The sequence below is a fragment of the Phacochoerus africanus genome, chromosome 15, assembly GCF_016906955.1.
Source record: "Phacochoerus africanus isolate WHEZ1 chromosome 15, ROS_Pafr_v1, whole genome shotgun sequence".
NCBI lineage: Eukaryota > Metazoa > Chordata > Mammalia > Artiodactyla > Suidae > Phacochoerus > Phacochoerus africanus.
Genome location: NC_062558.1, coordinates 35,606,036 through 35,618,554, shown reverse-complemented (window position 1 = coordinate 35,618,554; position 12,519 = coordinate 35,606,036). Strand labels below are relative to the sequence as shown.

Sequence of the window (12,519 nt, the reverse complement as noted above, 5' to 3'; positions counted from 1 at the left end):
GTCTCTGAACTGCAGTTAATTGATCCTGTCTGCTTAACTATTATGAAGCTGGTACCAAGCCTTAGGTATTTATTGTGTAAATTCAAGCAAACAGGAGCTCATGGTTAAAATGAGTTCTAATCAAGAAAGCAGGAAAGACCTCAAGATAAACTCTGCAGTTCAAGAAGTGACCAGTCTGTGACTTTCTAAACTGTTAACCTGGTTTAAATTTTATGGTGTATGAAAAGATGAAAGGGGAGGGCTAATACCAATTGTCTTTTTCCAAAACCAGTTCAGCAGTTATTTACCTTTCAAGCAATTAACATAATTACCATTATGCTAAAAAGTAATTTTGGGAAGTTCTGCCCTGAGCTCTTATGACTCCACCGGGACAGTTTTAGTTGGGACTTAGCTTTTTGATGGGAGCCTAATTGCAATTTTGGCTTTGTGCACGCAAACAGAAGCAGCTAATTGTTTAGGCAAATAGCAGATTAATTTAAATATGCATCCCTAATAAAACAAAAATGGTATCCATTATGCTCCTTGTTCCCATGACGAGGAATATAAATATCCTGTGCAAGTACCATTAGGCAGAGGTCTTAAGGATTGTCGACATTATTTCACAGTGGTAGCACTTTCCCGATATTGAGTAATCTTTACAAAAGCTAACATAAATCAGTTTAAACTCATTTAGATCCCATTTCCACTATGTGCATTTTCATTACCACACTCTGGCTGGCCTCCTTTGGGAAGTGGGAGGGGCATGCTGCAAACTGGCATGGGTGCCCATCCACAGCTGCTGAGCAGGCTTTATGTCTCCTCAAAAGACTGGCCATCGTTACTCATGTCATTGTTAATGACTGCTCCTAGGCAAGGGTAAACTCAGAGATCCTGCAACCCTGCTGCCACTTGTCAGGGTAGAGGGTCCTGAGCCCAGAGATCCAGTGGGACTGCCAGGCCCTTCCCCTGTCTACTTTATCCGGCCGATGACCCTCACTCAATTGGTCTTCGAGAGACCCTTTCTCTTTCTTTTGCATCCTTTTCATTTTTCTCATGAATGAGACAGTATTGTTGGGATCCCAGCACTAACTCAGAATGAAATGTCTTTCATCCAGCAATTGTAGTTTCATCAGGGAGAAAGATACCTGCTCTCCTTACAGTTTTTCCAGTGTCAGGCAGATGGGCCATCAGCTCTAGTGCTTGGAGTTATGCCTGGCTCAGCGAATGATTGCAGTGACCTGCTTGCTAAGTTCCTACCATGGGACCACACGGAGGCTTTCTTTGCATTTGCTGAGTTTTCTCTTGTTTCACCTTGGCATAGCGTGCAGGATAAAGGTGGTAGACACCTTTTGGAGTGTTTCCTTGCTCTGAAGTCCCTCCCTAGTCCCTCCAGAGGAGGACATAGTCATAGAATTTGAGTTGGTGTTTTGACCCCAACTGAGTAGATAAGGATGGGGACCCCAGACTGGGGGCAGCTGATTCATGGTCTTGGCTGAGCTAGTTGCACTGCAGACTTTCAGTCTCAATTGTGTGCTTGGAGTAGAAGACCTTGTGAAGTGGAGAAAGAGAGATGCCCAGTTAGAAGCAGAGGCAAGGCATGTGGTGCAAAAAGACATGTGCACTGCCTCAGTTCTGAGTGTTTTCCTACTTCAGGTTCTGATTCCTTTTAAGGTCCAGTTATACTTCCTGCCCTTGGTTCCATGAAATAGCCCTGTTCCCTTTCAGTCTGTTTCCTTTTGTATTTAAGCCAGTTTCAGTGGTTATGTTTCTTATAACCAAATATTCCCTTGCTTGGAACATAAGACAAGCATTCAGCAAAACTTTATCAATGTTCAGCCACTTTCAGCACTGTGAATTCACAGAAAGAAATGTAGCAGAAAAAGGACACAGTCCTGCCAATTCAGAAATCCATGCAATACTAGGGGCCATGTCCATACTATTGCTGTATCTGCAATGTGATAGAATTTGGCCTTTCAAATGAATTTACATCAGATTTTTAAAATCATCACCTATTTGAAAAGGGAATTTATTTGGCTCTGTTAGGCATTGACTACTACCACTTCTTTAATATCATGCAATGCATGTGGCCCCAGTTCTACATGAAATGTCTGGGAGAGTTAGCTGTGCCTTTTTGGGGATCTTAAAATAGTGTGACAATAGGACCAAAAGTTATGCTTATCCATCGTCTCATTGTACTTTGTGTATACATCTGTTATATTTCTGTGAATATAACATATCTTCACAGTGTGGATTTTGTGAGAATAGGGATCATATCCCTCCTATGAGCCCTGAAACGAGAGTGCTCGGTAACGCCAGTAGAATGTCAGCAGCTCTGTGCAGTCAGGAACTGTTTTATTTTGTTTGGTTCACTGCAATTTCCCCAGTGCCTAGAATAGTGGCTGGCCTAGAGTAGGGGCTCAAATACTTGTTGAATGTATTGTTGCATGGACTCCTTTTTGACTAAATATTGGTTAATGTGGATAATAATCCACTACAATAATATAAGACATTCTGATAATTCAAGTATTCAGTGTTCAAGCCCTTGCATTTTTGAGATTGTAAAAGTAGCCATGACATAACTATATTAACTAATAAAATGATCTTTTATAAAATTAGCTTTCACTCAAATATCCCTCCTGTTAGCTGCTGTGTCTATTCCTGCTCACCTTGCCCATGTGTTTTGGGGTCATATATCCAACAGTGTACTTGCAAAGTGAAATTGCAAATCTTATGAAAGCTGCAGGATTTAATACTGTTAAAAGTGATATGGAAAGAGCTGTGGAAGTGATAATTACATGGATAAATATAAATGGCTTTTCTTATTTCACTTTAGAAGATAATTGCCTACTTATGCAAAAATAATAACAATGTATGTGGGGTTTATAACATGTGGAAATAAAAAGTATGGCAACAACAGCAGAAAGTCTGGGAGGGAGGGAAATATAAGTGGAGTCCTTACACTCACTCTGTGTTAAGTGGTGCTGTGTCACTCGGAGGTAGACTGCTAAGTTACAGGAAAGCCACCAATGAAATAAACACAGGAGTTTTGGCTAATGAACCAAAAAAGGAATGAAAACAAAATAAACACATAACTAATCCAAATAGTCCTAAAGAAACCAGAAAAAGGGAGGGAAAGGGAGCAGAAAACAAATGGGACAAATAGAAAACAAGCAACAAAATGGTAGATTAAACCCACTCTACTGATAATCACATTACAGGTAAGTACCCCAGTTAAAAGCAAGACCAATTATATGTTGTATGCAAGAAACTCACTTTAGATACAAAGACACAAGGCGAAGTGAAAGGACCATAAAACACATAGCATGCCAACACTAACGAAAAGAAAGTGGTTATATCAGTATCAGACAAAATATCTTTCAGAGCAAAGAACATAACCAGGGATAAAGAGGGACATTTTGTGTAATACAGGGTAACTTCAATCAAGAAGACCTAACGTCCTAAATGTTAACCTAAAAGTAATCTTGGAAGACTGTACAGATGCTAGTGGCACTGACGACAAGTGAGGATCTGACCGAGTTACACACTTAATAGTTGAAGCACAGAAAATTGACAAAGGTCATGACACAACAGGCATTCAGAAGAGAAGGACGTGAGCATTAAATGGATGGCACCCTAGAATATACATTTTTTAAAAGACCTTTCTTAGACTAGCTCTGCTACCTTGTGGTAAAGGGTATTTTATTGTGTACAGTTCTGTTGGGGAAATGATGCCAACAAAACCAATACTTGATTAATAATGAAAAATGTGTTTATAGATAAACTCCATGTGTGCTTCAAGTGAGCTGTGGTTGAATAACTTCCACACTTGGCAGGACACTGGTTGAGTTTATGTCGATTACTCATCGAGCTCATAGTTCTTTTTACGCTCTTGCAAATGCAGCCACTCATCCTGCACTTTCTAGTTAACTTCCAGGCCAGCCTCATCACATACCAAGTGGCTTTGGACCAGTTGTTGGACCACTTGGAGCTTCTGTTTCTTCTTTTTTGTCAGACGAAGTGTCCACAAAGCAGTGAACACTCGGAAGCTTCATGCAGTAGCAGCTGCTTTGCTTTTTCAGTATGATGTCTGCGAACAAATGCAGTGCAGGCATATTTGAAAGAGGCACATCCTGGAATGTACCTGTCTCCTATTCTATGTGTAGAGCTATTGGCATTTTCTGCAGTGTATCTGTCTCTTCTGGGTCAGAAGGGAAACATTTTGCCAAAATATTTGCCACAGGAATATGTTGTGGAGCCTTTTATGATCTTCTCATCCCCCAAGTTCATCTAATTCTTAGAAGAGTACACTGTGTTTTACACCTGAAGCAGCATTTAACTTGAAGAAGGCCCTGCTTTTGCTTGTAATCACCTACTTAGCCTACTGAGAAAGCTTGCAAAGCATTCAAATGTTTTTTCTTCTGACTCACTGTATTTATTTAGTGCTGAATGATACCTTATAGTAAGACCCTAAGTTTAAAGCATTTACTGTTGAAAGACAAAACTCAATGCAAGACAAAAAAAGATGGAAGGAGAGATTGCAAAGAGATGAAAAGTGAGAGCTTTATCTATTTTAGGTAGTAGGAAGTTGTAAGTAATAGGACTGGATTTATGGATGGGCAGTAGAGGAAATTAGCGTTATTAACAGATTAAATGTGCTCTTTAACGTGGCAGGCACTGTAGAATATGTAAAAATAAAAGGTAAAAATTATTGGTCTGCCTCTAGTATTTTGTATGACTTATCTCCTTTAATCTGCTCAACAGTCCTGTGTAGTAGGTCATGTTATGTGCAGTTTTACAGATGAGGAGACAAGCCCTCAGCATTAAGTAATTTGCCCAAGGCCTTCAGCTAGCAAGCAGTGGAGCTGGATTTGAACTCAAACAACCACGGACTATGATTTCTGCACACAGTTCTCTTCAGTGGTTTTGAAAAGTAAAATCAGTTGTAACTGGAACAGGACATTATCCAGCATGCTGCAGAAAGTAATTATTTTCTGGCATAAATCTTTGTGGGGAAAAGTAGCTTAGTGGATGGGAATGGTGAAAGAAATTATTTGGTGAGAAGAGAAGAATAACTGGCATTCCAAATACAGAAAAGTTTGTATTTCTGATTGCAAAGTCCAAGTTCCTGCTGACAACTGGTTCTCAAACTTGGGTGGACATCCACAAAGTTTGTTGCCTGCGAACCTGCATTTCTAATAAGCCCCTAGGTGATGTTGATGCTGCATGTCCAGAGAGTACATTTGGGTATCATTGGTGTAGATGGTTTGAGAAAGGTAGAGATGTGGCCGGTGTGTGTAAGAGAAATTCAGCTGGGGAGCAGCATTCAAGGGGCTGGGGAGAAGGGTGAATAGTATGTGGGTAAATCAAGGTTTTTAGCAAGTCTGAGATAGTCAAGCTCTCATTTTAAACTATGCACAATAAAGCACCTTTGCTAACTGTGCTAGAAGATGTTGGCAAGGAAGGATATAAAATACTTATAAGAACCTCTTAGAATGTAGGTTAATGGCTGTTTTCAAATGTTCCTAGCATCTAGGTCAATGTCTGGCATGTAACAGGTGGTCAGTAATAATTTGTTGCATGTTACTTCACTTGTTAGAATGGCTCTCATCAAAGAAAAAAATGGGGAGCCTTATACACTGTTGGTAGGCGTGTAAATTGGTACAGCCATTATGGAAAACAGTATGGCTGTTTCTCAAAAAATTAACAGTGGAACTGTGATGTGATCCAGCAATTCCCCTTCTGGGTATATATCTGAAGGAAACAAAATGACTATGTTGAAGAGAGATTTGCACCCTTGTTTTCATTGAGGCATTACTTACAGTAGCCAAGACATAGACACAACCTAAGTGTCCATTGAAAAATGAGTAGATAAAGAAAATGTGGAATACTATTCAGTTCAGTAAAAAAAAAAAAAAATAAAATAACGGGCCAGGGAGGGAATCGGGTTCCTGTTGTGGTTCAGTGGGTTACAAACTCAACTAATATCCATGAGGATGAGGGTTTGATCTCTGGCCTTGCTCAGTGGGTTAAGGATCTGGCATTGCTGTGAGCTGGGGTGTATGTTGCAGGTACGGCTTGGATCTGGAGTTGCTGTGATGTAGGCTGGCAGCTGCAGCTTCGATTTGACCCCTAGCATGGGAACTTTCATATGCCGCAGGTGTGGCCCTAAAAAAGCAAAAAAAAAAAAAAAAGGACAAACTTACACAGTTATAAGATAAATAAGTCCTCGGAATATAATAGCTAATAATACTTTGTTGTATGTTTGAAAGTTGCTGAGAGAGTAGATCTTAAAATTTCTCATAAGGAAAAAGATATTTGTAACCATATGAGGTAATGTTAACTTATTGTGGTAATCAAGTCATTTTGTTGCATACCTTAGGCTTATGTAATATGTGTCAATTATATTTAAACAAACTTAAAAAATTATTTGCTGCATAAATGGACAAATATAATGAATTAATGACTCCATATGTTCAAACTACCCAGCAATTGATTATACCCTCTCATTCTTCTTATATCTCTCTCATAAAAGCTTTTTTTTTTTTCTTTTTATAGCTGCACCTGTGGCATATGAAGTTCTCAGGCTAGTGGTCAAATTGGAGCTGCAGCTGCCAGCCTATGCCTCAGCCACAGCAACACTAGATCCAAGCCACATCTGCAACCTGCAGTCCACACCACAGCTTGTGCCAACACTGGATCCCCAACCCACTGAGCAAGGCCAGGGATTGAACCTTCATCCTCATGGACACAACTTAACCAACTGAGCCACAAAGGGAGCTCCCTCATAAAAACATTTTTTAAAAATTTATCTTCTGGGGAGTTCCTACTGTGGCACAGTGGGTTGAGAATCCAACTGCATCGGCTTGGGTCACTGCAGAGATGTGGCTTCAATCCTTGGCCTAGTGCAGCAGGTTAAAAGGATACATTGTTGCTGCAGCTGCCACATAGGTCACAGCTGTGTCTTGGATTCAGTCCCTGGCTGGAGAAATTCCATCTTCCATATTCTGTGGGTGCAGCCATAAAAAAAAAAAAAAAGAAAAAAAAGTTATCTTTTTGGCAAATATAATTTTGGAAAAAAAAAATTTCAGAATATACAAGGAGATGTACAGTAAATTTTTCTCCTACTCTTGTCCCTTTTCCCTGGTTCTTTCCTTAGAGGATAGTCATTGTTAAAGTTTCTTATGTATCCTTCTGGGATAGTCCATGTATATATTTGTGTGTGTGTTTGTGTGTACGTTTTTTAAAACACACAAGTAACCTAGCATACTATGCCACTATTCTTTCCTTTACTTTTTTCTCTTAACGGTATATTTTGTTGATAAATTTATATAGCCTATCTATAAGGCTGACTTTTTAAATTACTCATTTTATTTAAATTACAAACTAGGGAGATACTAGTATTTAAGTACCTCTCTCGGTGCACATTTAGCAGCTTACAATCTTTTGACAGAATTAAAAACACTGTAGTGACTGTGTGATATACAGTCTTAATTTGGTAAATATTATGAAATATATTATCAAGTTGCCTCCAGAGTTGGGTGAGATAGTTCACATTCCTATCAACAATTTAAGAGAAAGCCTGTTTCCCCATATCCACAACAAAGTGTTTTATGAAATGTTTTGTATTTATCAATTTGACGAAAAATGGTATCCTATTATACTTTTTATTTGTATTTTTCTGAGTGAATTTTCACATTTAAAAAAATTTTGTGTATATCAACTGCATTTCTTTTCTATGAAGAGCATGTTCATGTCCTTTGCTCACTTTTTTTTCTTTTTAGGGCCACACCTGCAGCATATGGAAGTTACCCAGCTAGGGGTCGAATTGAAGCTGCAGCTGCTGGCCTATGCCACAGCCACAGCAATGCTAGATCCAAGCCACATCTGTGACCTATGCCATGGCTTGAAGCAACGCCAGATCCTTAGTCCACTGAGTGAGGCTAGGGATGCAACCTGTATCCTTATGAATACTAGTCGAGTTCTAACCTGCTGAGCCACAGCAGGAACTCCTTTGCTCACTTTTCAGTTGCTTTTTTTCTTATTGAATCTTTTTTTTTTTTTAAACATAGGATTTCTTAATATTTGGGATCTAAGGACTGGAAAGTATCCTATTCATCATTTTGAGCATGAAGAAAGAATACAAGCACTAGCCCTCAGCCAGGAAGATGCAACTGTTGCCACAGCTTCTGCTTTTGATGTCATAATGTTATGCCCCAATGAGGAGGGATATTGGCAAATAGCTGCAGAATTTGAAGTTCAGAAACTGGTGAGCTTTTTTTCTGGTTATTTTTCATTCTTAAAGCCTCTGGGTCTGATATACATGAATAGTAATGATATTGGCAGTGTTATTTCACTCAGGATGTCCTGTGGGCCTTATATCCTTAAGTCTCATAAGAGTCTTAAAAATAGGTAGTTTTATTTTTCCCATTTACCATGAAGCCAGTAGCGGCTTAGAGAAGTGGATTAACTTGCCCCAGGTAAGAAGCTGTGAGTCTGACCTCAGGGCTGACATTGGGGCTGGAGTTTCTTGGCACCGTGGTCCTGAGCCTCCTTCACATTAATAGGACATTCATCCCTAGAAACCTGGGATCGGCATCTGGCCTGATACACAAGTGAAAATGAGTTCAGTGGTGCCATCCAAGCCATGTGGGAAAGAAGTTTTCCATCCTCTACTTTTCTCCATCTGAAGATTTCTCACCTGGCATTAAGAGTAATTCTTGAATGGAAATAGGTTTAAGTCAGCGTTAATCAGGTAGCCGTAGGAAGCACCGTCAACTTTAAGAGTTCTTTATGTAGAGCCTATTTCTTTCTTTTTTTTTTTATTTCATTTTTTTTGTCTTTTGTCTTTTTAGGGCCACACCTGCAGCATATGGAGGTTCCCAGGCTAGGGGTCTAATTGGAGCTGCTATTGTTGGCCTATGCCAGAGCCACAGCCACGCCAGATCTAAGCCTCATCTGCAACCTACACCACAGCTCACGGCAACGCCGGATCCTTAACCCACTGAGCGAGGCCAGGGATCAAACCCGCAACCTCATGGTTCCTAGTTGGATTCATTTCTGCTGCACCACAATGAGAACTTTGCCTATTTCTGAATTCAGTTGTATGAGAGCCTCTACATTTGTGTGGTGGGAGATGATTTGGTGGTAAGAAGGAAGAGGTCAAATCTGTGCTGAATCTGGGTTTAATTTAAAGCAAACTTGATTTTGGCACTAGAAGGACAGCGAACAGAAAGCCAACAGTGAATAATAAATTGACGGCTTGATCTGGGACAAATCCTGTTCCTCTCCCTTTTCCCGGGGTGGAAATCTTGTTAGACATGAATAACTAAAAAGCCACGGCATCACTACTTCACCCCCGTAAGCTGCTTGCCCCTTAATGATCAGTCTCTGCTGTTCGGATGTAGTGTTCCCCAAAACTGCCTGATGCTGTCATCTCATCTTGGGGTTTTATTAGAAAAATGTGAAAGTACCATACATCTGTTTGTTCTCAAAACTACATAGTGCTCGTTATTTGGTCTCTGACTAAAGAACACTGTAGATCAGTAATTATATGAGCTCAGACAATTAAGATGTGAGTCCCTCCAGCAAGTGCAAATCCGGCCTTGGCAATAAGGGGGCATCCTGGCACAGCCTGGAAGCTTTTTGAAGTACTTTACAGTTCCCAGCAAATGGCACAGCCATAGTCAGGCTGAGCCTCTAGGTCTGTCAGAAATCCAACACGAAGGTGAAATTAAATGGTTAGATGGAGAATGTTGATTTTAGGAAAGTAAGAAATGATTTTTAGGATAGGACAGAGGGGAATCAAACAGCCATTGCTGGAGGCATGTGTTATAATACTTTTTATGTATTATTTCTCACCCTGGATGAGGGTTTGCCATAGAATGCGCTTTCTTTGAATAAAGCACCCCCCGGCCTGGATTGCTGGGCCATCTATGTCTTCCTCACATAGGCTCCCTGCATCACAATGGCTATGTTCCCAGTTTGTTATACTGTGCTAGAACAGCCGTCCTTTGTGATGCGCCCTCAGCTGGGAATGTGGGGCCATCATTCACACTGTCAGGCCTGAGGATTAGCAGAGTCACCCAGATGTTTTACTCCCTCAAGTGCCTGGGGCCAGTTCCCAGGATTCAGGCCTTTTGAACTCATTTGGCTTCTTGTCAGGGCAACTCTGTCCTTTTACACTGTGGATTTTCATAATCATGTAGGTGGTTCACCTTCCACTTTTGTACTCTCAGAATTTACTCAGGGAGATGAAAACTGATGTAAACTGTACTCAGAGGAAGCATGCCATTTATGAATATAGGAAAGCAAATTATTCTTAAAGGAAGCTCCCCATACCCATGCAGATTAGAGAAAATGGTAGCAGTGATGCAGCCAGGAGCATTGAGGTGGCATAAAAATGCTTGCAGTGGTCTTCCTACCCTGGGATGACTTGAATCCAGGAGAAAGCAGCTAACTCACACTTCTAACCTTTTAGCAACACATTTTTGGTATTTGCACAAACATTAAAATGTGCTTTTGGCTAATTTGGAACTGAGTGAAATGTGTTATTCAGATTCTTGTGAAGAAATAAAAACTTTTATTTTTGAATAGTTATTATAGCCTTGTGTTTCATAATTTAAAAGACGCAATAAGATTTACAGTGAGAATCTCCCTTCCACTCCATCCCACAACTCATTTCCCTCCCCGAAGGCAGCCATTGTTAGATTTATGCACATACAAGCCACGTATATCATAGGCTTTCTCTTCCCCACCTTTACACACATTAGCACACTGTGAATCTTGTTACTTTGCTTCCCTGCTACCCCCCACCCCAGATTTATCTTAGAAATGATCCCCTTTGTATGAGTTTGTAAAGAATGTCTTTGTCCTTTTTCCCTATGACCTCATGGTACTCTGGTACATAGATGTATTGTAAGTTATTTAACTAGTCCCTTAGTAATGCATTTTTAGGGTTTTCCAGTTTTTAGCTATGGCCAAACAGTGCCTACAGCAGATAAAATTGTACACAGTCATTTTGCATAAATGTGAGTTTACTTGTAAATAAATTCCTAGAAGTGATTTCCTGGGTTAGCACATATGTGCCTTTGGCGTTGTGATAACTGTTCTCGAATTTTCCTCCATAGACGTTGAACCAGATTACATCCTACCAACTGTAAGTGGGATCCATAAACATGGTTGTTCCCCCTCTACTTCTAGCCACTGTCTTATCAGACTAGTTGATCTTTACTAATATAACAGGTGATGTATTTCTCTTATTAGGAGTATATTGTGTTTCTTTTATGATGCGCATCTTTTCATTTGTGTAAGTACTATGTTTTGCCTCCTGTGAACTAGCCCTTGGCCTGTCTTTTTCTTTTGGATTGCTGGTCCTCTCATTGATGTGTAGGAGGAATTGTGTATTTTGGACCAAGGATGAATTGTAGGTGAGACCTGAAGGAGTAAATGATTCTCATCCTTTAACAGGTTGACTGCCTTGAAATAGTTCCAGATACTGGAAGGTACCCTGTGGCAGTAGCCACTGCTGAAGATCTGGTATACCTGCTAAAAGCTGAAGACTCTGCCACAACCCTCTATTCCGGCCGTGGCCATCCTGTCACATGTCTAGATGTCTCAGCCAACCAGGCTGCTTTTGGAGTGAAGTTTCTGGCATGGTTGTATGAAGGAAACAAGGTACAAAAATAGCAAGATATACAATTAACAAAAAAGAACATAGATTTCCTGTTTTAGAAGGCAATTTAAAAATTAAAGCTCACTGATATGTATGTGTATCTGTACATATTTAAGTTGATCAGGGTATAGTTGATTATAATGTTAGCTTCACGTTTACAGCAAAGTGAATCAGTTCTACATATACATATATCCATTCTTTTTTTTCCCATTTAGGTTATTACAGAACAATGAGTAGACCTCCTTGTGCTGTACAGTAGGTCCTTGTTAGTTATCTATTTTATATATAATAGTGTGTATGTGTTAATCCCATCATCCCAGTTTATCCTTCCCCCTGCCATGATTTCCCCCTTGGTAACCCTAAGTTTGATTTCAAAGTCTGTGAGTTTGTTTTACTTTATTTTATTATTATTATTATTATTATTATTTTGTTTTTTCGTCTTTTTAGGGCCGCATCTGCGGCATATGGAGGTTCCCAGGCTAGGGGTCTAATTGGAGCTATAGCCACTGGCCTATGCCACAGCCACAGCAATGCCAGATCTGAGCCGTGTCTGTGACCTATACCACAGCTCACAGCAACACCAGATCCTTGACCCACTGAGCGAGGCCAGGGATGGAACCTGCAATCTCATGGTTCCTAAACAGATTCATTTCCACTGTGCCATGATGGGAACTCCCATATTATTATTAATTTTTTATGGCCATACCTGCAGCATATGAAAGTTCTGGGGCCAGGGATAGAATCTACCCCATAGCTGTGCTGTGGCTAAGGTAACACCAGAAACTTTTTTTCCTTTTTTTGGCTGTCCCGTAGCATATGGAATTCCTGGGCCAGGGATCAGATCTGAGGTACACTTGCAACTCACACTG

At 40.2% G+C, this 12,519-nt stretch overlaps 1 protein-coding gene across 2 annotated transcripts in view; it reads left to right on the top strand.

Moving 5' to 3' along the window:
- FBXW8 (F-box and WD repeat domain containing 8) overlaps window positions 1-12,519 on the top strand; it is a 156,540-nt gene that overhangs the window by 105,456 nt on the left and 38,565 nt on the right. For both annotated transcript variants that reach the window (XM_047762391.1, XM_047762392.1), the window contains exons 6-7: window positions 8,049-8,245; window positions 11,446-11,652. In XM_047762391.1, the coding sequence (XP_047618347.1) occupies window positions 8,049-8,245; window positions 11,446-11,652 (404 nt within the window). The remainder of the gene's footprint in view (window positions 1-8,048; window positions 8,246-11,445; window positions 11,653-12,519) is intronic.